General features: G+C 34.8%; 1 protein-coding gene and 2 pseudogenes across 6 annotated transcripts in view; all 3 read left to right on the top strand.

Moving 5' to 3' along the window:
- CENPC (centromere protein C) overlaps nt 1-12,038 on the top strand; it is an 89,821-nt gene extending 77,783 nt beyond the window's left edge. For all 4 annotated transcript variants that reach the window (XM_082652697.1, XM_082652698.1, XM_082652699.1 and 1 more), the window contains 6 exons: nt 1,365-1,469; nt 2,253-2,381; nt 2,962-3,057; nt 5,077-5,231; nt 10,619-10,709; nt 11,883-12,038. In XM_082652697.1, the coding sequence (XP_082508823.1) occupies nt 1,365-1,469; nt 2,253-2,381; nt 2,962-3,057; nt 5,077-5,231; nt 10,619-10,709; nt 11,883-11,953 (647 nt within the window). In that variant the 3' untranslated portion in view covers nt 11,954-12,038. The remainder of the gene's footprint in view (nt 1-1,364; nt 1,470-2,252; nt 2,382-2,961; nt 3,058-5,076; nt 5,232-10,618; nt 10,710-11,882) is intronic.
- A 559-nt stretch (nt 12,039-12,597) lies between these two features.
- LOC309821925 (large ribosomal subunit protein uL1-like) lies at nt 12,598-13,247 on the top strand (annotated as a pseudogene). Its single transcript has one exon. The product of its transcript is annotated as a large ribosomal subunit protein uL1-like (transcript).
- Nucleotides 13,248-17,210: 3,963 nt separating this feature from the next.
- Nucleotides 17,211-17,948, top strand: LOC309821563 (N-acylneuraminate-9-phosphatase-like; annotated as a pseudogene). The gene has a single exon. The product of its transcript is annotated as an N-acylneuraminate-9-phosphatase-like (transcript).
- The last annotated feature ends 8,893 nt before the right edge of the window (nt 17,949-26,841 follow it).

Here is a 26,841-nt window from a genome sequence, read left to right on the forward strand (position 1 = left end):
TAAGATCTTCCCGGACCGGGGCACGAACCCGTCTCCCCTGCATCGGCAGGCGGACTCTCAACCACTGCACCACCAGGGAAGCCCCGGGGATATAGTTTTTAATATAATGATGGAGAAATGAGTATGACTGTTGAGTGTCAGGAATGGGAAGGTAACCAATATTAGAGTGAAAAAGCACAGTAAACTTTGAAATGACCAAGGTTTGGGGTATGGAGGAAGAAATGGTATTCTGACCAAACCAGTGAGAATGAGGGAAAAAGAGAATCACTGATGTAAAATAACCTGTAAATATAAAGTAAAATGGAAGAAATAAATAGATGTATATTACTTGTTATACTAAATAAGTGTGAATGGATTGAATTCCTCTAGTAAGATAGAGACTATCAGATTTGGTTAAACAAAACAAACTTACCTATGTGTTTATAAGAAATACTTAAAACAGGTTTTAAAATAGAAGATTATCAAAGAATTAAGTAGACTAATATAAACAGAAAGAAAGTAGTATATTTTTTAATATTAGGTGAATTGAAATTTAAGGTTAAAAGTGCTGAACAGGATGAAGGACTTGTAATAATAAAATTAGCACTTTATGAAGAAGATGGAAAAATCATAAACTACTATGTACCAAACAACCTAGCAACTAAAATGTGTAAAGGAAAAAAACTAAGGAAAAGCAAGGAGATTTTAATTTAAACAATACAGTTAGACTGGGAGATTTTGTTAGACCACTTTCAGAATTGGACAACTCCAGCAAACCAGAAGTAAGTAAGAACATAGGAAGTTGATTATGTAGCCAACAAACTTAGTACATAGAACTTTGCCTTGTTCACATAAAACGAATAGATATGTGTGTATACACACAAACACATGTATACATAACCACCCCTGATTTATAAACTTCCTATTGTGGAGCATTTAGGTGGTTTTCAGTTTGCTTTTTGCTTTTTCTTTTCTGTTTCTATTATGAACAGTACTACCATGAATGTACTTAACACCTATATCTTTGCCCATTTTTGTGAATATTTTGCAAACTCATTTTCTAAAGATGAAATTTCTACGTCACACAGTATTACAATTATAGGTATTGTCAAATTGTCATCAATCAGTTTACATTTCTACCTACAATATATGAGAATTCCGGTGTACCTTTAACATCATTAACCATGAATGTTACCATGTTTTTAAATCTTTTCCAATCTAGTAGCTTGGCATTTCTTTAATAACACAAATATGTCTTAAAATTTGTTTTTCTAGTGTTTTGTCTAAAAGCATTTGTGTTCTAGAAAGTAATATCAATCTTTTCACTGCAGAGTATCATCCAACTAAACATATATGTGCATTTTTTGTCTGATGTCTTTTTACAGTATTGCCCTCCAACACACCAAATGTTCGCAGGACCATGAGAACACGATCAAAACCTTTGGAATATTGGAGAGGGGAGCGAATAGATTATCAAGGAAGGCCATCTGGTAAAATTTATGCTTTAGTGTCTCAAAATAATAATAATGATAATCGCTACAATTTATTTAGGTACATTACATGCCAAGTGCTGTCTTATGTATTTACATACATTACCTTATTTAATCATCATCCTCCAAAAATGTGACAATAGATTCAAGTCCAGATTTCTCTGATTACTGTAGAGATGCTGATTTGTTTTCTTTTTGGTAACAATTTGAGGTGAGCATGTGGCTTGATAGAGTGTTATTATTTTTATACTACCTAGCAAGGTTTTTAATTGCATAAAATGAAGCATTAGATCAGAACATGAGAAAATATAACTGTCAAAGATTAAGTATTCCCCATTATTATTCTCATTCTATTTTCTTATATTTTTCTACAAAAATTGTAGAGGGTGGGAAAGAAAGTATAGTGAGTGTTATCGTGAAGTTATTTCCTTTCTTTTGGTGTATATTTCTGAGTCAAAGGACTAAACTGACATGTGGATTACTATAAATAGTTCATTGCTGATCTTTGTGTTCTTTGTTTTTTACACTTCCACTGATGACTTGATTTCAAGCAACAGAGATCATTCAGTCATGTTTCATCAGTGCTTCTAGATTTAGGATAGAGACTAGTGAAATTGGTTGCTATTTGTGTTGTTTGAATTTTTAACTGTGGAGTGTGGTAAAACTAATGTATTCTTTCATACTTTGAAAGGAAATGTGCTGTATTAATTTAATGAGTTTTGTTTCAAGATTTTCACTTTGCCAGGTATGATAATTTACCTTTTTTTTTTGGTTAAATTTCAGGAGGATTTGTGATTGGTGGAATACTGTCCCCAGACAAAGTATCATCTAAAAGGAAAGCAAAAGGAAACTTGGGAAGAGTCAATACAATAGTTAATAGGAAAAGGATCTGTCTTGATAATGATGAAAGAAGTATGAACTTATTCCTTATTTTATAACAGTGCTTTGAGAAGTAGCTCTTTGCAAATTTTGAAATATATCTCTAAAAGCTTCAGATATACTACTACTTCAGGGTAAATTATCTTTTTAATGTCCACTTTTTTCAGATTTTGAAAGTAAACTAATTTTATTCTTTTAAAAAAATCATTAATAGCAGAGTGTAAAACATTTCCACCTGAGTAAATTGACCTGTCAAATGAAGCTTATCTTTTCTGTGCTCGAATTATGGTTAAAATAAACATGTTAAAGAATTCTTTTTAAAGTGTATTGTATATACTTCAGCTCTCTTAGAGAATATGCAAAACACCATTTAACTTCTTGATGATGCAAGAATTCAAAAGTTGTCAGAAAATAAGAAGTTTAGGATGTTTGCTTCTGTGGTAAATCATTGTGATTTTTGAATTTTTGTTTATCAAAGCGGTCATTGATAAACAGGAAAAAGATATGCCTCTGGCAATTTTCATTTACAACTTGTCCATAGCTGCATTTCATACTAGATTTTTTTTAATGGAAAAGAATTTTAAGTAAGATTTCAGTGGTATTTCTTTTGCAGAGAATAAATTCGTGGAAAATCTGAATATACCTCTGGGAGATCCTTTGCAGCCAACGAGGGTAAAGGACCCAGAAACACGAGAGATTATTCTTATGGGTAAGATCAGGGTTGATATTGAGAATACTTAATTTAACAACTAATAAAGACAAACCGAAGTCTGGCTTGTCTGCTTTCCCTTTCTCTCCCCAGATCTTTCAGAGCCAAAGTCTAGTAGAGAGTCTAATTCAAATAAGCAGCCTGTATGAGGACTACACTAGGGGAACTGATGGCAGACAACCTCCAGGGTACATATAGTACCATGCATTTGTCCTCTGTGATACAAGTGCTACCATCAGGAGTGTTGTCTCCGCCATTAGGGTCCAGGCCTTCTTTGACCATGAGGACACAAGCGGACAGGGGCTGTTCATGGGGAACTCTAGCAAGTTAACTGGCAGACTCCTGGATACACTCTTACTGGGGCTGTTCATGGGGAAATCTAGCAAGTTAACTGGCAGACTCCTGGATACACTCTTACTGGGGCTGTTCATGGGGAAATCTAGCAAGTTAACTGGCAGACTCCTGGATACACTCTTACTGTGAGACTGGATGGGGATTATGGCAGGATTTAGACAGCCTTTGGTGCTGTGAGATGCCAATATTGGTATCTGGGGTATAAAACCTTTCTGGAGATGACTAGCAAGGGCATCAGTCAGCCAAACAAATGCCATGCTGAACCTTAAGGCTGGTACAGGGTCCTAGAAGCCTCCTTCTGTACTTAATAGGCATTAAACATTTAGTGTCTAGGACAACATGGGAGGTCCCAAGGGATGGGCTATAGAGTGGTGGGGTTAAGTAGGGGACACTCAGCTATTTACCAACCAGGGAATATATACATACAGGAAATATTTAAATATTTTAACAACTGTTATGACTGTACCAGTGAGTTCTTGGGACTATTTATCCCAAGTCAGAGGACAGATATCTCAAACCAGAGAGGCAGTATTTACACTTAAAATTTTGACTGTGGCATAAGTTCCATTTGATATCTTAAGTAGCAAAGTTATTTCTATATTCCAGATTGTTTATTTGGCAACAGAGGTAGAAGCACAGAGAATTTTGTTTAGTGAAGTGTCTTAACTAAAAACATTGCTATACTGTATCAGGTTAAAAAAGTTGTGTGTTGTCAAGAATTCATAAGATTTTGTTTCTTGAGTCTATGTATTTTCTATATCCTGTAGTCTGTGGGAGTACAGTCAGAAGCTGATGATAGAAAAATATATTAATTACAGGTCTGGAAAAGGTTGTAAGTAAAAGAGAAATTAAAAAGTGATATAGTAGGGCTTCCCTGGTGGCGCAGTGGTTGAGAGTCCACCTGCCGATGCAGGGGACATGGGTTCGTGCCCTGGTCTGGGAAGATCCCACATGCCGCAGAGCGGCTAGGCCCGTGAGCCATGGCCACTGAGCCTGCGCGTCCGGAGCCTGTGCTCCGCCAACGGGAGAGGCCACAACAGTGAGAGGCCCACGTACCGGAAAAAAAAAAAAAAAAGTGATATAGTAATTTGTGAGCTACAGTTAGAACTCCGGTTACTTAGAGGCTTTACCTGATAGATAAATAAAAATCTTGTTATTTAATAAGCAAGCACAAAGGAATTTATTGACATGATAATGATACATTTGTGTTGTGGCTATGTTAAACTTTTTAAAGATAGGAATCCTTTCTTATCTCTTAGCTGATTTTGTTTTCTGTCTGAGCTATTATGGGAAAAATAGTAATACTACCATTGTTATTATTAATAGCCAAGACTTACCTAATGCTTACTTTGTGCCAGTGTTTTAAATACTTTACACACTTTAAGTCATTTGATATTCACAGCTCTAACATAGATGAAGTATTATTACCCCATTTTATAGAAAAGAAAATGTAGGCACAAATAGAGAGGATAAGCAACTTGGGTAAGTTCACACAGCTTGTAAGACAGAGATAGGATCTGACCTGTGGCATTCTAGCCCCAGAGTCAGTGATATTAATCACATCTATCTTTCTAAGGCAGGTTTATGTCTATATATGTGTGTATATGCTGTATCAGAGAAATGTCATTGCTATTACTTTGTACTTATATTATTTTTTTCCCTTAGATCTTGTAAGGCCACGAGATACATACCAATTTTGTGTTGAACATGGTGAGTTGAAAGTATATAAAACATTGGATACACCATTTTTTTCTACTGGAAAATTGATATTAGGACCACATCAAGAAAAGGGAAAGCAGCATGTAGGCCTAGACACATTGGTGAGTGTATTTTTCCATATATTTATGTTTTGCTCTTGGCACAACTCTGATTTGTTGGACTTGATGAAGCGTTAAAAATGCTATTTCCTCAGAAATGATATATGATTACTATAGTGCACAGATAATTTTTTAGTTTTTTTCATCTGTTTAAAGTCAGTCGACCAATGGCTGTTTAAAAGTACTTGTTTTGTGCATAGCAGTGTAGGCTTGAGATTCAGAAGTTTAGGGAATCGTCTTTACTTAAAAGAATCCTTGAGGGCTTCCCTGGTGGCACAGTGGTTGAGAGTCCGCCTGCTGATGCAGGGGACACGGGTTCGTGCCCCGGTCCGGGAAGATCCCACATGCCGCGGAGCGGCTAGGCCCGTGAGCCATGGCCGCTGAGCCTGCGCGTCCGGAGCCTGTGCTCCACAACGGGAGAGGCCACAACAGTGAGAGGCCCGCGTACCGTGAAAAAAAAAAAAAAAAAAGAATCCTTAAAATTAGTTTTGCAAACAAATCATTAGAATTTTAGAGCTGGAGGGGATTATTGAGATTAAGTGTAACAGGAGATTGAGGACTGGGAGCTAGTTGCTTCAATAAGTATTAAAGAATATATTACTGTATATAGCAGTATTATTGGCTGAAGTCATAATGAGACTCAAGGTGAGTCTCTCTTCTCTGAGTCTGTCTCTCTGTCTCTTTCTCACTGGAGACACACACCCCTATAACATTGTATTTATATCAGATAATTTTTGCATTTTGAATTTGAAAATGAAAGATTTTGAAAATCACCAGATTTAAAGAATATTTAATATTATACCAGCATTTAAAACATGTTACATCTGAGGTACATCTTTCAGTAAGTAACATTTCAGGAACCTGTGAAATCATGGTTCAAAACAGTTCTTTTACTGATAAAATGAAAGCCCACAAAGGAGAAACAGAAAGAGCATCAGGACCCTTCAGTTTTATTAACTAAGAAGGGCAAATCAAGGCAGGGAAAGGAAAAGATACACATAAGAGTAAAAGAATAATTTATTACTACATCAGTATAGTATGTAGAATCCAGATCTAAAGTATTTAAAAATATTCTTTAATCCAATCTTAAAATGTCATAGATCTCCAGGTGGTATTAAAAGAGTAAATATAACATATTAAACTAACTAAAGTAATAGATAATACCTGTGTAATCATTAAGGAACAATTAATAATGAAAATAAGCATTATGAAATGTCATCATTGAACTAACTGTAGTTACCCATTAAGCTATAATGCCTTTATTCCTTTAAAAAAGGAATATTGAATAGTAAATGTTTGGAAGTGTTTGAACATATGTAGCTCTTTATTTTAACATAGACAGTAATTGCAAAAATTGGAAATCACTGAAATGTGTGCTGCAGGAAAAAAATGGTTATATTATATTTTGACTTAGTAATGAGATAAACCATTATATATGATGATCAGTTATATAGCACTTACATGTTCCAGGTGCTATACTAAACATTTTTATATTAATTTAAGTATATTATTTTGCAGAATAGCCATATAGGAATACCTTTAGGATAAATATTTAAGGAAACTGAAAAGTAGAAAATTCTTTTTATTTTTTTCTGAGTAGAAATTAAAAATGAAAATGACAGAACCTTGAAGGAACTATAGAAAATAACATGTCATTAGGTGATTATAGTTTAGTTTTGTTTCTTCTAAATATTGCCTTTAAGTTTTTATAATGAAAACTAGACTTAAAGGTTCTTTTTAAATAACAAGGGGAGTATTTTTACATTTTTAGAAAATGAAGCACACTTTTAAATATATGCTTTTGAGAAACAAAAGGGCAAGATGGAGAACCAGCATAAGCCATTAACTCTTTCTTTCAAACTCAGGTCTAGATAATGAGTAAGAGAGAAAGTAGCAGTGGTAGATTTGTTAAATTCAAATCACAGAAGAATGAACAAATTAACTATGGGAGTTTGTTGTGGAGCTCTCCTAGAAAACAAAAGGGTATTAAGAAATGGGAAATATTGGGACTTCCCTGGTGGTCCAGTGGTTAAGAATCTGCATTCCAATGCAGCAGATGCAGGTTCAATCCCTGGTTGGGGAGCTAAGATCCCACATGCCGTGGGGCAACTAAGCCCATGCGCCACAGCTAGAGAGAAGCCCGCGCATTGCAACAAAGAGCCTGCAGTGAAGGATCCCACATGCTGCAACTAAGACCCAATGCAGCCAAATTAATTAATTAATTAATTAATTAATGTTTTTAGAAAAAAAAGAAATGGAAAATATTAAAGTTAAGTGATGTGGAAGACCAGTCAAAAACCGGAAGAGAGAAAAAACCCAAATAAATCAAAAGGTAGAACTATATGAAAAACTAGACAGTAATTGTTCCAGAGGTAAAAAATCAAAAAAGTGATAGCAACACACTTAAAGAAACCAGAGTTCCTTAGAGAAATGTCTGATTCCAGGCCTGGGACTGAGCTTGGAATATTTATCATACCTGATAGCAGACTATCAAAGACCATTAGGATTGGGTCATAAGGTCTCAGGATCCAACTTGAAGATGCTGTCTCTGGACAAAGATATGAAAACTTGAGTATCAATAAGAATAACTTCATTGGATTGATACACATCAATTATATCTAAATCCATGAATTTGTAAGGCTACTACAAAAAGAAAAAATTCATCACTGTCGGAGAATTCTAGGAAGCCAACTCACTTTGACAAATATGGTAAATAAAGGAAAATAATTAAACATTTATTCTGCTGTTCTCATATAAACTGTACTACTAGGTAATCAAATAATAGATATGGGGAAGTTTATCCTTTTTAGAAATAGTCCAATTAATAAATGAAGAATGAATGTTAGAATGGACTATTACCATTTTACAACACCCAATAAACTATTGGTTCTAGCATCATTGTCTACTAACATCTAAAAAGAACACAACCAGACATTATGTGTCTCCTGATGGAAGAATACAACACTGTCTATGAAGTAGTCTTGCCTTCCCCACCTTCTTTAAAAAAAAACAAAACAAAACCCACACACAACCACCTGAAGTTAAGTCCTTAGATCTAACCACCAATTTACAGGAAATAAAGAATGGCAGACTTTTCAGATGACAACCTGGCGTTGTAATAAGCAAAATCCAGCTGTGTAAAGATTTTTAAAACAAATTTTGCTGCTTGATTTCTTTAATAAATAAGGTGCAAAGAATAAAAAAGACAACCACGTGGAATGTATAGAGATCAGGGTCCTCAACTGTGGCACTATTGACATTTTGGACTCAATAATTCTTTGTTGTAGGGAGGCTATCCTGTGCATTGTAAGAGGTTTAGAAGCAACCCTAGCCTCTACGCACTAGATTCCAGTAGTACCCCTCTAGTTGTGAGAATTACACATGTTCCCAGACATTGCCAATTGTCCCCTGAGGGACAATATCACCCCCAAATTGATAACCACTCAATAGATTGAGTGCTTTAAAAGCTAGATCAAGCACTGACCATATGTGACTCTTACTTGGATCCCAATTCAAACAAATCCTTAAAAGTAAGACGTTGAAGAGACAACTGGAAATTTGAATATTGACTGGGCGTTTAACACTAAATATTCATTTATTTTTATGTGTGACAACAGTGTTGTCATGTTTTAAAAAAGGACTTTGGTCTTTCAGTACACATTGAAATATTTACAGATGGTTTATGATGCTGGGCATTTATTTCAAAATAATATGGAATGGGGGAATCAGACTTTGAAAAGAGCAGGGTATCGGGGTTCAATATTTATTTGTGGGAGGTCATCATTCTATTTTTGTGTATTTCAAAAGCATTCTTAGTAAGATGTTTGCAGAAATGGGGAGAGGTGTGCATAGAGAGCCAAACTGAATAGATAAGGAAAAAACATCTATAAATACATGCTTGACTTTCTGGGTAGTGTGTGTGTTCCTTTTTTTAGGCAAATTTTTTTGGATGTAATAAATATATTTCTTTTATTAAATTATAAAAATACCTTTAGAACCGCTTTAAGAGTGTTCCATTGAGAGAGTATATTGTAGTGGCTAAGAACATGGATTCTGGAATCAAAGTACCTGAGTTCAAATTCCAGCTCTTCCCATTTACATTGTGACCTTGGAAAGTTACACTTCTCTGTGCCTCATTTTCTTCATCTGTGAAAAGCTATTAAAATAGTACTGTCTCATTGGTAGATGCATATATTAAATGAGTAAAAATGAAGTGCTTAGAACAGTGGCTGGCATGGGGTAAAGTGCTGGATAAGTGCTAGCTGCTCTCATTTTTCTGGTGTTTTAGGCTCATTTTACAAAACTAGTAAGAAGAAAAGGAGAAGGCATATTTCTCTGAGGCAAAATATTCTTGATGGCTGAATCTCAGAATTTGAATCTCAGAGTTTGAAGGCCCTACATTTTGTATTTAGTTGTCAAAAAAATAGGTCATTGCCAGGTGCTATCTATATATAAAATGTAAAATTTACTGTGTTTGAATATGGAAGCCTGTATGACTGAGCACTATATTTACCCTCTTACTTAATGTTGATGCTTGTTTAAATGTATTTTTTTTTTTTTGCTTTTTGTTCTCTCTTTGACTCGTCAGTCAGATTAAGTTACATATACCAAGCATGTAACCTTTAAAGAGGTGTACATAAAACCTAGCTATTTTTCTAGTATAGCTAAGTGATATTCTTTACAATGGTTCTGAATTTTCATAAACTGGTAAATAGTAAGGAAGAACAAAAGAAATGTTTTCCTGTACTAGTTTTCTATTACTGCTTTAACAAATTACCACAAATTTAAACAACTCTCATTTATTATCTCACAGTTACGTAGGTTAGAAATCAGGTGGGCTTGGCTGAGTACTCTGTTTAGAGTATCACTAGGCTGGAATCAAGGTGTTGTGAGATCTGTATTCCTCTCTGAAGGCTTTTAGAATGAGTGTTTCAAATTCATTCAGGTTGTTGGCAGAATTAAGTTTCACGTGGCTGTAGGGCTGAGGTTCCTGTTTCCTCACTGGCTGTTGGCTGGGGTGTCTAGAAATAGTCTATACTCCTTGGCTTATGGCTCTCTTATCTTCAGTGCTAGCAACAGTGAAAGCCCTTTTCATGCTTCAAATTTCTCTGACTTCTCCTCTGCTTCATCTGTCGTCTGCTTCCAGCAGGAAAATTGCCCACTTTCAAGTAAGGTTTATGTAATTAGATTGGGCCCATTTAGGTAATCCAGGATAATCTCACCATCTCGAGGTCTCCTTTGCCATGTGACATAACAAATTCTGGAGATTAGAGCATTGATATCTTTGGAGGGCCATTATTCTGCCTACCACATTTACTTTTAAGTTTCTTTGGAGTGTATTTGTTGTGGTGTTACAATTTGAAATGAGATTTTAATTTTTAATTTTACAGATTTTTTATGTTAACTTTGGTGACCTTTTATGTACCTTACACGAAACACCTTATGTAATAACAACTGGGGATTCATTCTACGTTCCTTCAGGTAAGAATAATTAAAAACCTTTTCTTTTGTATAGTTGAATACTTATATAGTTGCTCATGAGCACCATGAAAATGGAAGCCACAGTGGTCAAAATGAAGCATGATGTGATTGATGCCAAAGAAATTTGGTGCATATTTTCTTTTAATTTTTTTTATTAGATAAGTATATCAGTGTTTCGGTACATGAAAATTGAATGAGTTGCTAATTGCTGAATATAAAAATAGAAGATACGTTGTATCCAGAGTAGAAAGAAAATTATTCCCCTATGTTATCTCAAAGACATTATGTAGTCAAACAGTTTTTAGTTGGTTATTTTAAACATACAGAATAGTGTGCTTCATCAGCTATTGGAGCACAAGTCTTTGGAGATAGGAATTTTAATTTGTTCATTCATTCATTCATTCAACAAATGTGATTGAGAGTCTACCAAGCATTGCTCTAAGGGTGTGGGATACATAAAAAAATCCCTGCCCTCATGGAGCTTACATTCTAATGAAAGGAGACAATAATAATAGCTATATTTATATAGTCCTTTGTATGTGCCAACACTGTTGTGAACACAAACAAATGAATATAACAAAACAGAATCAGACTCATAGATACAGAGAGCAAACTAGTGGTTACCAGTGGGGAGAGGAGTTACCAGTGGGGAGAGGAAGGGGCAAGATAGGGGAAGAGGAATAGAGGTACAGACTACAAGGTATAAAATACATAAGATACAAGGATGTAATGTATAGCACAGGGAATATAGAAAATATTTTATAATAACTTTAAATGGAGTATAATCTATAAAAATAATTGAATCACTGTTGTATACCTGAAACTAATATAACATTGTAAATCACATATACTTCAATTAAAAAAACACCCCAAAACATGATTGGGTTCAGAGGGAGATTTTTTTTTCCTATCTGCACCCTTGTCTAATTTGTTTTTGCACTCATTATCAAAATGATGTGAAATTTACATTGTTTTAAGCTTTATGTGGATCACAGATGGTCCTTGGATTTTTCAGTTCATGGAATTAAATAAGAGTTATTTGTTGTTACATGATTTTTTTTTAAAATTTGCCTCTATATACTGTAATAGGTCTTAGTGATGACTAAACATTTAATCAAAAGGGAATGATTCCTATGGAAATAATTTTTAATTTTCTTATCACTTTATTTCTAGGTAATTATTACAACATCAGAAATCTCCTGAATGAGGAAAGTGTTCTTCTTTTTACGCAGATAAAAAGTTGAAAGATGAAGCAAAGTTTAAATATGTGTGTATATATATATTTACATACATACATATAAAACACATTGTGTAGTGAGATGTTGTAATTATTTGTAATGTTTTAAAATATTCAGTGTTGTGTACTTGTTTCAATAAACATTTCAAACTTCCATATTTATCTTCTAATTTTTCCACAAATATACACATAGCCTGTAGTGATACCCATATTCATAGTACTTTAATAACATGAAAAGAACACCAAAATCACTGCTCCCAGTGATATACAGGCATACTTTGGAGAGGTTGTGGGTTTGATTCCAGACCACCACAATAAAGTGAATATTGCAATAAAGTGAGTCACGAATTTTTTGATTTCCCAGTGCATATAAAAGTTACGTTTACACTATACTGTCATCTGTTAGGTGTGCAGTAGCTTTATGTCTAAAAATTAATGCATATAACTTCATTTAAGAAATACTTTATTGCTAAAAAATGCTAACCATCATTGATACCTTCAGTGAGTCATAATCTTTTTGCTGGTGGAGGGTCTTGCCTTGAGGTTGATGGCTGCTGACTGATCAGGGTGGAGGTTGCTGAAGGTTGGGGTGGCTGTGGCAATTTAAAAAAAGACAATAACTTTTTTCTGGTTATTGCGGTGTGAGGCACCATGAGCAGCAAAGTCTCCCGTGCCACCCTGTACGAGGCAGTGCGGAAAGTCCTACACGGGAACCAGTGCAAGCGCCAGAAGGTTTTGGAGATGGTGGAGCTAAAGATCAGCCTGAAGAACTATGACCTCAGAAGGACAAACGCTTCTCAGCATCGTCAGGCTTAAGTCCACTCTCCGCCCCAAGTTCTCCATATGTGTTTCGGGGGACCAGCAGCATTGTGATGAGGCCAAGGCTGTGGATAATCTCCCACATGGGCATTGAGGTGTTGAAGAAACTCAACAAGAATAAGAAACTTGTCAAGAAGATGGCCAAGAAGTATGATGCCTTTTTGGCTCCAGAGTCTGTGATCAAGCAGATCCCATGAATCCTGGGCCCAGGCCTTAATAATGCTGGCAAGTTCCCTTGCTGACCCCCAATGATAACATGGTGGCCAGAGTTGATGAGGTGAAGTCCATGATCAAGTTCCAGATGAAGGAGGTGTTGTATCTGACAGAGGCTGTTGCCCACATGAAGATGACAGATGATGAGCTTGTGTACAACATCCACTTAGCTGTTAACTTCCTGGTGTCATTGCTCAAGAAAAATTGGCAGAACGTACAGGCTTTGTACATTAAGAGCACCAATGGGCAAGCCCCAGCACCTATACTAAGGTACAGCTTAATAAACCATACTGCCACCATTAAAAAAAAAAAAAAAAAAAAGACAATAATGATCAACTGCTGCATCTATTGACTTCCTTTCACAAATGATTTCTCTGTAGCATGCATTGCTGTTTGATAGCATTTTAAGTACAGTAGAACTTCTTTCAAAATTGGAGTCAGCCCTCTCAAACCCTGCTGCTGCTTTATCAACTATAAAATTCTAAATCCTTTGTCATTATTTCAACAGTCTTGTCATTTCTACAGTCATTCCAACATCTTCACCAGGTATAAATTCCATTTCAAGAAACAGCTTTCTTTGTTCATCCTTAAGAAGCAACGCCTGATCTGTTAAAGTTTTCTTAGGGTATTGTAGCAATTGTCACATCTTCAGACTCCACTTCTGATTCTAGTTCTCTTATTATTTCCACACATCTTAAGTTCCTCCACTGTAGTCTTGAACCACTCAAAGTCATCCATTAGGGTTGTAATCAACTTCTTCCAGACTCCTGTGTTCATGTCTATATTTTGACCTCTTCCCACAAATCATGAATGTTCTTAATGGCATCTAGAATGTTGAATCCTTTCCAGAAGGTTTTTGAATTACTTTCCTCAGATCCATCAGAGGAATCACTATCTATGGCAGCTATAGCCTCCTGAACTATATTTCTTAACTAGTAGACTTGAAAGTCAAAATTACTCCTTGATCCATGGGCTTCAGAATGGATGTTGTGTTAGGAGGCATGAAAACAACATTAATCTCATTGTGCATGTCCAGTAGAGCTCTTGGGTGACCAGGTGTGTTGTCAGTGAGCTGTGGTATTTTGAAAGGAATCATTTTTTTCTGAGCAGTAGTTCTCAACAGTGGGCTTAAAATACTCAGAAAACCATGTTGTAAAGAGATGTGCTGTCATCCAGGCTTTGTTGTTCCATTTATATAGAGGGTACAAGAAGAGTAAATTTAGCATAATTCTTAAGGGCCCTAGGATTTTTGGAATGGTAAATGAGCATTGGCTTCAACTTAAAGTCACCAGCTGTCTTGCCCCCTAAAGAGAGTCAGCCTGTCCTCTGAAACTAAAGCTAGACATTGACTTCTGCTCTCTAGGTATGAGTCTTAGATGGCATTTTTCTCAACATAAGTCTCTCTTGTCTACACTGAAAATCTGTTGGCTTAATGTAGCCACCTTCATGAATTAGCTAGATCTTCTGGATAACTTGCTGCAGCTTCTACATCAGTACTTGCTTCACCTTGCACTTTTATGTTATGGAGGCAGTTTCTTTCCTTAAACTTCATGAATCAACCTCTGCTGGCTTCAGACTTCTGCAGCTTCCTTACCTCTCTCAGCCTTCATAGAATTGAAGAGTGTTAGAGCCTTGCTCTGGTTTAGGCTTTGTCTTAAGAGGATGCTGTGGCTGGTTTGATCTTCCGTCCAGAACACTAAAACTTTTTCCATGTCAGTAAGGCTCTTTCACTTTCTTATCATTCATATGTTCACCAGAGTAGCACTTTTAATTGCCTTCAAGAATTTTTCCTTATCTTGGCGCTTGTGAGTTATGCTGTAATGAACATAGGAGTGCAGATATCTCTTCTAGGTACTGATTTCATTTCCTTTGGATATATATGCAAAAGAGGGATTACTGAATTGTATGGTAGTTCTATTTTTAATTTTTTGAGGAACTTCCATACTGTTTTCTATTAAGGCTGTACCACTTTATATTTCCACCAACAGTGTAAAAGAGTTTCCATTTCTTCACATCTTCACTAGCACTTGTTATCTTTTACCCTTTTGATACTAGCCTTTCTAACAGGTTTGAGATGATAAGCCATTGTGGTTTTGATTTGCATTTCCTTGATGATTAGTGATGATGAGCATCTTTTCATTTACCTGCTGGCCCTTTGTATGTCTTTTTTGGAAAATGATCTCAGTTATATATGAAGTCTAAAATCACATTCATAGAAGCAGAGAATAGAGCAGTGGTTACCAGGGGCGGGGGGGGGGGTGGAGAAAATGGGGAGATGGTTGCTCAGAGGGTAGAAAGTTGTAGTTATGTAGAATGAGTAAGTTCTAGAGTCCTAATGTACAACATGATGACTATAGTTAATACTCTAGTGTATACTGGAAATTTGCTAAGAGTAGATTTCAAGTGCTTGCACCACATACAACACACACACACACACACGCGGAAAACTGAGGAGATGGGTATGCTAATTAGCTTGACTGTAGTAATCATTCCACTAAGTATATCAAAACATGCTGTACACCAAGCATCCCAGTCTAACTCAGAAATGATGCATGCACAGGGTGGACTTGAGAGAGCATGGCAAAAAGTGAAAGCCAAGGGGGACTTGAGAACTGGCTGCAATGTTGAATATATCTCCCATCTCACACAGAGAACAGTTAGCAGAGGGTAAAAGTCTTATAGACTCAAAGTGTGTGATGTTAACTTCTGTCCAAATCATTAGCTGACTATTAAGCTATTCAGAGACAGAGGCTACCCCTGGGGAGCCAGGATAAAAATTGAAATAAAGAATTTGAAAAAATGAGCAGAGACAGCCAATAGCTCTACATCACAGGCCAATAGATTCCACAGTTTGAGTATGGGCAAGATGATAAAATAAAAAACACTCCTTAGATGTAAAACACAGTCTAGAGTTGCTATAATAAATTACCTAAAATGTCCAGTTTTCAGCCAAAAATTATTAGACATGCAAAGAAATAGAAGAGTGTGAAATGTACTAAGGAAAAAATCAGCAGCTAATGGAAACTGAGTCTGTATGGGCCTAGATGTTAGATTAGCAAAGACCAGCCAGGAATTAATAGACAAGCTCAAAGAATTAAAGGTAAAAATGTTAAAAATGAGTCAACAGAAAAAAATATATATATATATAATCTATAGAGAAATACTATAAAAAATAACCAAATTTGAATTCTAGAGTTAAAAAGTGTGACTGAATTAAAAATAAAAATTATTATATGGACTCAACAGCAAATTTGAGGTAGCAGAGATCATTTATTTGAAGATATATCAATAGAAAGTATACAAAGAATTTTAAAAGATTGAAAAAATGAGCAGAAGAACCCTAAAGACCTGTGATACAATGATAAGCATTCCAACATGTATAAAGGGAGTTGGCAAAGGAGAGGAGAGAAAGAGAAGAGGAGACAAAATTTTTGAACAATACCTCCAAACTTCTGAAAGTTGATTAAAAACATTAACATTTAGATGCAAATAGCTCACCAAATCACTAGTAGGGTAAGTAAAAAGAGCACCATAACTAGAAACAACATAGTCAAAATGATAAAAGACAACTCGTCAAAGGAGCCAGAGAAAATGACTCATCACATAGAAGGGAACAATAATATGTTTAACAATGGACTTCTTATCAGAAATGGTGGAGGATAGAAGATAACAGAATGACACAGTCAAAGTGCTGGAACAAAAGAAACTAAACCCAGAATTGTATATCAAGTGGAACATTCATTCAGAAATGAAGTTAAAATGAAAATATTCTCAGGTATAAAAAAAATTGAATTTGTTGCTAATAGACCTAACCTGTAAGAAACACTGAAGTTCTTAAGGCTGAAAAGAAACACACCCGATGATAAGTTAGATACACAGGGCGGAATGAAGAGTACCAAAGGTATTAAATATAAAAGATTGGTTATATGTTTTCTCTTAATTGAAAAGATAATTCAAAGCAATAATTGTAACACCAACTTGGGATATATAAATACACAGTCAAATATATGCATATTATAATCTACACAACGATAGCACAGATTAAAAGGGGAAAAGAAATGAAGCTACATAGATGCAAAGTTGCTATATTTTTACCAAAATGAAGTTAGCGGTGACCTGACAGAGACTAGGATAAATTTAACATGAATATAGAAATATCTACAGCAGCCATTAAAGTAATAACTCAAAAGATACAAATTCAGGAGTTGGTGCGCCATGCAGGCAGCAGTGGCATGGGGCTGAGCCAGGTGTGAGCTGTCTTCTTCGACCTGGACAGCATATTCATCAACATGCCCAGGGTGAGTTGGAAGGGCATGTTGGAGGTGATAAAGCTCTTACAATCAAAATACCATTTCAAAGAAGAGGCTGAAGTCATCTGTGACAAAGTTCAAATTAAACTCAGCAAGGAATGTTTTCATCCTTCTAATACATGCATTACTGACCTCAGGACTTTACACTGGGTGGAAGCAATCCAGGAAACCAAAGGTGGTGCAGCCAATAGGAAACTGACTGAAGGATGTTATTTTCTGTGGAAATCTACATATTTACAGCATATGACACTAGCAGATGTCAAAGCCATGTTTACTGAACTTCAAAAGGATGTCTGCCTACTTTTATTAACAAATGGAGACAGACCCAGAGGGAGATCGAGGCTTGTGCCTGTCTGTCCTATTTTGATGCTAATGTTGTAGATGGAGAGCAGAAAGTGGAGAAACCAGCACCTTCCATATTTTATTACTCCTGTGATCTCCTCGGAGTAGAGCCTGGGGACTGTGTGATGGTTGGTGACACACTAGAAACCGATATTCAAGAAGGCCTCAATGCAGGGCTGAAGGCTGGAAGTCTGGAAAGATAAAAATGGAATGGAGCCATTGAAGTCATCCCCCATGCCACATTATATAGTTTCTTCTGTGCTAGAGTTACCTGCTCTCTTACAAAGTGTAGACTACAAAGTCAGTGTGTCAGCTTAAAGCACAGAAAGGGTTACGCTTATGAATTTTAGGGTCAAATTACAGGGTTTGAACTAAGAAAAGTTAAGGCATTCTGTATACTATGACCCAGTTCTAAGAATAATTATACTTGTCGTGTAATGACCAACCAACCATTGACTGGTATTTATATCTGAAAATCCAGTGTACATTAATACAAGTTGCTTTTAGTAATGTAATCCAGAAAACTTGAAGTATATTTGTTAATCTGTGGCTTGAAATTTTTTTTAAAAAGTTATGTTATTAATCTTTTAGCATCTTGGATCTATGAAGATACTAAGGAGGATAACATATATGGATGCACAAATGTAGATTTTATGTTTTGGCTTAAAAAGATATTTTTTAAAAATAGGTGTTCTAAAATATGTATAATAGAGATTTATTAGAGCAGTTGGACCTGGTTAATATGAAGTACCAAGTCACATGCAAATCAAAGCATATTTCATAGTGAAATTATTTTTGTATTTTCTGTTTTTAAAACATGTACCATATTTTTGCCTACTTCGAATGTATACTTATGAATTTAATTTTTCTGCATTACCTTTGGGGTAGTGTAATTTTCCTATGGTGTGTACATGACCAATAAATTCCTCCAGTAAAAATCAGCATATGGTGCTCCTTTTCCATTACATTTTCCCATTTTTCCAGAGTGAGCTTATAGGTTCCTGTTAGTCTTTACCTTTTATGGAAGTACTGTTACTATCTTTTCCCAGGTACACAAGCGGTTTGAGGGACTAGTCTGTCTTGCTGTGGATGAGTACAAGCCACATGGCACCAGAAGTCATTTTCCTTCTGTGGCCACATCAGAGGGGAATTGCCTTGGTGAGGCCTAATCATGCTGCACCCCGTCTGTTGCCTACTGACTGAATAGTTTCACCCATATGATGAAAACCAATAGAAAATTAGGTTTTGCTATGAACCATTTCCAGAGTGCCTTTTAATACTTGACTGGCTCTTTTTGGTGTTACCATCTGCCTTAAATCTGTTTTTCAAATTTTGGGAACTATGTGATTGTTTCACAAATTTCTATATCTATTTCAGGGTTTGCTTTGAGCTTACTAATTAATGACTCCATAGTGAGGCATCTTGCAACTAGAAAAATTTCTCAAGAACATTAGCTAGAAAGTCTCATGATATCACCAACCAAACTTAGAGTACTATGGTTAATTAAAGAAAAAAGAAATAATGTTTGGATTGTTTTTTGGTAGGGTTTTTGTTTTTTTTAACTGTTGTACGGGAAACTACTAATGTAAAATGTTAGATTGTTGAGATAGCTATGGTTCCTTCAAGTATCCTACCAAGAACAGGATTCTCTGCCATTGTGCATATGCCTTTTGTGCTTACTTCTCATTCTTAATTTTTAAAAATGTGATTGTGCCTTTGACTGTCTAGGGTGTTGTCGCTCTGAAGCTGAATGTGTGTGAACAGGGAATGTTTGTGTATAGCTCTACTAGGTGCAGTGCCCATGTGATCTCAATTATATTGTAGCTGTTTTTAAAATTGTTAAGTCAGAGAATCTTGCAGAAAAATAGTTTTGTGCATGATTTCTCTAGTGGACTGATGTGTGATGCTGAGGGCTTGTCCTTTCAGCTCTCCCACAGGACAGGTCTAGGCATGGCATATTCATTATGCTCCCTGAGAAGGTTCATTGCTCCAAGATAATAGGAGCAGATCTCAACACAAGAACACCTAGGATGTTAAGTGAGCAGTTCTTCAGCAAAAGTGATCTGGGGAGGAATGAAAGAATTGAGTTTCCTTGTCTTCAGTTTGTATTCTAGACAGTGCAGTAATGCAATATTACATTCCATTTGCACCGTTTCTTAGTGAAGAACTTTGTGGTTTTCTGCCGTCTGAGTGGGTTGTCACAGAAGATATTAAGAAACCTTGGACTAGACCTACTATTAATTTTTTTTAGAATAATATTTCTTAAAATTAAAAAAAATGATGTAACAGGAAAAAAAAGATACAAATTCAGAATATTTAAAATGGTACACTAAAAAGATTGTCTAACCCAAAATAAGGCAGGGAAGAATAAAGGAATAACAACAAAACCCCATGAGACATATAGAAAAGAAAAAGGAAAATGGGAGATATGAATCCAATCTTACCAATAGTTACATTAAATGTGACTGGATTAAACACTCCAATCAAAAGGCAATGATTGTTAGACTGGATTTTTAAAATTCAAGATCCAAGTATGTATAATAGCCATTTTTAATTCAAAGACACAATAGGTTGAATGTAACGTGACAGAAAAAGATCTACTGGTGTACCATGTTTTTTTGCACTTCACTTTACTGTGCTTTGCATGTTACATTTTTTTACACATTGAAGGTTCGTGACAACCTTTTGTTGAGTAAGTCTATCAGCATTATTGTCCCAACAGGTTTGTTTTTAAACTAAGGTATGTACATTTTTAAAAAACATAATGCTATTTATTGCACACTTAATATACTATAGCATGGTGAAAACATGACTTTTATATGCACTGGGAAACCAAAAATTTCATGTGACTTACATTCTCGCTTTCTTGTAAATTTGCTTCATTGTGGTGGTCTGGAACTGAACCTACCATATCTCTGAGGTATGCCTGTACCAGACAAACAGTAAATAAAGGACAGCTTAAGTGGCTATAGTAATATCAGAGAAATAGACATTAATATGAAAATATTACAAAGTGATATTTCATAATGATAAAAGGGTCAATACAGCAATAAAATATAACAACAGTAAATGAATATGAACCTAACAATACAGTCTCAAAATACATGAAGTCAAAATTGGCAGATTTAAAAAAGAAATAGGTATTCAACAGAATGAGTTATCAATATTTCTATCAATAATGGAAAGAAAAACTACACAGAAAATCAGTAAGAATATAGAAGACTTAAACAATACAGTCAACCAGCTCTTTCTTTAGATATAGAATATTCTACCCAACAACAGACAACATATTTGTTTCTAATACACATACAGAATATTCTACCCAACAACAGACAACATATTTGTTTCTAATACACATGGAACATTCTCCAAGATCATACTGTGGATTATCAAACAATCTAGATAAATGTTAAAGTATTGAAGTGTACAAAGTGTCCACATCAGGGGATGACAAATAACACCTACAGGCTGAATCCAGCTCACTGCATTTTGTATATAAAGTTTTACTGAAACATAACCACACTTATTCATTTACCTATTGTCTATGGCTGCTTTCATGTTTCAACAGCAGAACTGAGAAATTGCAATAGGAACCACATGGCTATCAAAGGCTAAAATTGTGGAAAAACTTAGCAAATCTCTGAATTAGTAATCAACACAGAGAAACAAATTTGGGGAACTCTCAAATAGTTGGAGTTTATGAGACACTTCAAAATAACCAATGGGTTATTTAAGACATTAGAAAATGGCTTAAATTAGGCAAAAACAAAAATGGCTTATTAAGGTGCAGCTTTAAATGGTTGAATTAGAAAGGAAGAAATTTTACAATAATCTAAGCATCCAGCTTAAGAAGCTAGATAAAGAAGAGCAAATAACACCAAAGTATGCAGAACAGAGTAAATTATAAAGACCAGATCAAAAATCAGTGAAATATTAGAAACAAAAAGACAATAGAGAAAAATAAGTGAAACCAAAAGTTAATCATTTTGAAAGAACAACAAAACTGATAAAAGCTTAGCAAGAATGAACAAGAAAAATTATTATATAGCATAATTTGTGCTCCAGATACTGTACTAAACATTTTTGTGTTAACTTAAGCATGTTTTATGTCAAATCTCAAGAAAATTGTTGAAGGAGAAAATATTATAAACTTTATGCAAATCAAGTTGAACATTTAGATATAGGCAAATTCAAAACTAAATTTATCAAAACTAAAGAGATAAGAAATCTGAATACTGTGATACTTATTAAAGAAGTTAAAACCATAATTAAAAATCTTCCCATAAAGCAAACTCCAGGCCTGGATGATGTTACTGGTATGTCTTTCTACCATTTGAGAAGGAAGTACTATCAATCTTTTATAAACTCTTCCAGAGATTACCAGAAGAACGGATAGTTTTGAATTCATTTTATAAGGCCTGTATACCTTGATACCACCACTTGACAATGTTGTAATAAAAAAAGAAAACCACAGATAAATATTCCCTCAGGGACCTAGATACACAAAAAATCCTTAAAATATCAAGAGATTGAATACAGCAATATATAAATAGAATAGTACATCATGACAAAGTGGGCTTTATTCCAGAAATGCAAGGGAGATCAAAATTTGAAAAAAATGTACTTCACCAAATGGTGAATTATAAGTGAGAAAACCATATGATCATTTTAATAGACACAGATAAATAGATTCTTGATTTTAAAAAGAGAACTCAGCAAACTAGAAATGCAAAGAACTTACTCAGTCTAATAAAGGAATTTTTTTTTAAATTTACAGCCAACATTGTACTTTAAGGTGAAATGAATGCCATTAATGTTGGCCACAAGGCAGGATGGCTATTCTTACTGTTTCTATTCAATACTTTGCTGGATGTCCTAGCCAGTACAGTAAGTCAAGAAAAAGAAATATAAAGCATAAAGATTGAAAGGAAAAGTCGAAATGTCTGTATTCACAGGTGTGATGGTATATATAGAATACATTCATAGAAAATCTTAAGCAATCTTAAAAAAAAGTGATAACTAGTGAATTTAGCAAGGTCATAGAATAAAAGTTAAATATATAAAAATCACTTGTACTTCTAGATATCAGCAAAAAAAAACCTTGAAAAATGAAATTAGAGAAATAATATAATTTACCATAGCATCAAAAAACATGCAGTGCTTACCAATAAATTTAACAAAAGATGAACAACATCTCTATTTTGAAATTATAAAATAAGACCAAGAGAAATATAAGACCTAAATAAATGAAGAGATATATCATGTTCACTGAAGTGTACATAATGCTGGTTTAGGTGAGAATTCTTCCTAAATTGACCTAAAGATCAATGCAATCCCAATCAACATCCCAGCAGGCTATTTATATAGTAGATATTGAGAAGCTAATTCTAAAATTTTTATGCAAATTCAAAGAACCTACAATAGAATTGGCAAAACAGTCTTGAAAATCTTGAACAAAATTAGAAGACTCACAGAGTCTTTTTAATAAAGACAACTGGATGTCCATATAGGATAAAAATTGATCTTGACCCCAACCTGACACTATACAAAAGAAACTAATTCGAGATGGATCATATAACATAAAACAAAAGAGCTAAACATAAAATAAAGCTTATCTTCATAAACAGATATTTCAAACCTACTTGGAATGGCTAAAATTAAAGACTGATAACACCAAATGTCAACAAGGGTGTGAAGCAAATGCAATTCACATAATTTGCTGGTGGGAGTGTAAAATGATAAAATGACTTTGGAAAAGTGTTTGGCAGTTTATCATAACATTAACCATATACTTTAACCTAGCGATTCCATCATTGGTATCAACCCAAGAGAAATAAAAGCATATGTCCATTTATAAACTTGACAAGAGTATTCATAGCAGCTATTCATAATAGCTCAAAACAGAAAACAACCCAAATGTCCATCCAGAGGACAATAAAGTGATATATTCATATGGAATACCACTCAACAATAAAACATGAATGAACAACTGATAGACATACCATGGTGCATGAATATTAGCCATTGTGCTGAGTGAAAGATTTTATGAGTCCATATGTATAAAGTTCTAGAACAAATAAAACCTATCTACAGCGATAAATAGAATAGTGGCCCAAGGGATGGAAGTGGGGATGATAGGAAAAGACTTGAACAGAATAGGAGTGACAAAAATTCTGTGGGTTACTTAGGTGTAAGATGTACTTGTCCAAAACTCATTGAACTGTACTTATGCATTTGACTGTAAATTATATCAATAAAATAAATGCTTCACTTAAAAAAATATCAAGCCATTGCAGATGACTGAGCAAAATTCTGGCCAGTCTAAGTAAAGATGGAAATACATCCAGTCATATAACTCTTAACTTGGGAAAGTAAGTATACCAGTTTCTCTAATGATTAAAAAATTTATTCATATACCAAGCTCTATAACTTCTTTTGGAGACATTGAGGAATATAGTGGAAAATGGCCTAGGAAGTTTCACATGAAAAGTAATACATTTGCATTGATTTTTAAAATAAGAGCAAAATTTAAAGCACACTGTTGAATTATAATTCTGACAAATGGAATGAAAATTTTCTGGTTCATATGAGGATATTTAAAATAACTTCAGGAATAGCTGCCAGCAGTTCGTTTCTGATATTTAACTATTTTCTCCCCTAAAACTCTTTAGTGTTCTACATATTTTTAGTACATCTGGTAACATTAAGAAGAAAGCCTTAGTTATTCTCTAATGATCTTTCACACTGACTCTCCTTTTAAGAATGATGGGTTCTAAGCAGAAGCATTACTGTGAAACCTACAGGTTTCAGAGAGGGCATGGCCCTGCCTACACTTTGACTTCAGACTGTTAGCCTCCAGAATTGTGAGACAATACATTTTTCTTGTTTTAAGCCACTTAGTTTGTACTATTTTGTTACCATAGCCCAAGGAAAGTAATATAGATGTACCTTTTACCGTAGTTCTCTGTTGAATTATTTTGATTAATGACTCTAATATTTAGAAAAGATTTTTTAATGAATGGACATATTAATCAGATCTCTTCTGACAAAGAGATGTCCTATACAGTATATACAATAGAATATTACTCAGTCTTTAAAAAGAAGATGCTGCCATTTGTGATAATATAGGTGAACCTGGACTATGTTATGCTAAGTAAAATAAGCCAGGCACAGAAAGGCCTCACAGAACTTTGCTCTGCACATTTGCAGCCAGTTACTCATCCAAACTCTGGGTCTGTGATGGCTAATACAATAGCCAGAAACCACATGCTGTAGACATTTAAATTTAAACAAAATAAAATATTTAGTTCCTTAGTTGTACTTGCCACATTACAGTGGCTCAATAGCCACACAGTGCTGGTGGCTACCATAATGGACAGCACAGATATATGTATTTCCATCATTGCAGAAAGTTCTATTGCACAGCATTGCTCTTGGGTACCCCATGCATATTTCTGGAGCTCTGTTTTCAATACAGGTTTCTCTTCTCTGATATCCTGCTCCACAATTCCAGCTGTCTCAACAGCCCCAAATTATAATCTGTTTTTTCTGCCCAGCGAGACTTCTGCTCTGTTTGAACTCTATCCTGTATCCAGTTTTGAAAAGCACATAAAACTAGGTGACTTTGGAGCTAACCTTATGCCTTTCAAGAATCACAGCCCTGCACTATTCTCCAAGGCCCGCACATAGTTACTTTTTATATTTCGCTAGTTTATAGTTGGTGAGGGAGAGCAAATTCAATAGACATCCATCATGGCAATCACCACAAAAGTTTCATGATGCTTGTAATAGTTCATTTTAATTGTCAAGTAGTATTCCAAGTTTTATCCATTTACTTGATGAATGGATGTACCTTTCATCCAGTTTCCCTCAATGGTTACATATTATGTAACTATAGTACAATGCCCAAAATAGGAAATTTGCCTGGGTATAATGTGTATGTGTGTGGTTGCATGTCATTTTATCATGTGTAAATTTGTGTAAGCACCACTGCAGTCAAGATATAGAACTATCACCACAAAGCTTTCCTGCATGCTGCCTCTTTATAATCACATAGATTCCCCTTCCCTTCACTCCCCTAATCTTAACCTCCTGCACTACTTTATTCTCCATCTCTACAATTTTGTCACTTAGAGACCGTTATATCAATGGAATCATATAGTATATGACCTTTGGCTTTTTCTTACTTAGCATAATGCCCTTGAAATCCATTCAAGTTGTGTATATCATTAGCTCATTTCTTTTTATTGCTTAGTAGTATTCCTTGGTATGGATGTACCACAAATAAAGATAATATGAACATTGTGTATAGGTTGTTCTGTAAATGTAGGTTTTCATTTCTTTGGGGTAAATGCACAGAAGTACATATGGTATTTCTACCACGTCAATCTGCTAAACTGTTTTCTAGATTGGTTTACTGTTTTACATTCTCACAATCAACATATGAAATATCCATTTCTTCGCATCCTTACCAACATTTGCTATTGTCAGTTTTTTTTCAGTTCTTCTAATAGATAAGTGGGGATATCTCATCATAATCTTTATTTGCATTTCACTAGTGATGTTGAAAATCTTTTCATATGTTATTTGCCACCCATGTATCCTTTTCAGTGAAATGTCTCTTCTTGTCTTTTGACCATTTTCTATTTGGATTTTTTTAAATGTTGAATTTTGATTATTTAAAAAATATATCCACCTAAAACTAATACAATGTTGTATGTCAATTATGTCTCAATAAAACTGGAAAAGAATAAAAAATTTATTTTGGATATGAATCATTTTTGGATATATGGTTTGCAAATATTTTCTCCTAGTCTCTGGCATGCTTTTTCATCATCTAACAGGGTCTTTTGAAGAGCACGGTTTTAAATCTTGATGAAGTCTGATTTATGGATTTTTTTCTTTATAGATCATGCTTTCAGTGTCTAGCAAACTATTTTATTTTTTAAGGTATACAACATGATAATTTAATATAAGCATTGTGAAATGATTACCACAATTAAGTTAATTAACACATCCATTACCTCACACAGTTAATATTTTGCGTGTATGTGGTGAGAACACTTAAGATCTACTCTCTTAGCAAATTTCAAGTATACAATACCATATTATTAGCTATAATCACCATGCTATACATTAGATCCCCAGAATTTACTCATCTTATTACTGACAGTTTGTAACACTTTGATCATCATCTCCCTCTTTACCCCAC

The sequence above is a fragment of the Grampus griseus genome (assembly GCF_964374135.1).
Source record: "Grampus griseus genome assembly, chromosome: 4".
Lineage (NCBI taxonomy): Eukaryota > Metazoa > Chordata > Mammalia > Artiodactyla > Delphinidae > Grampus > Grampus griseus.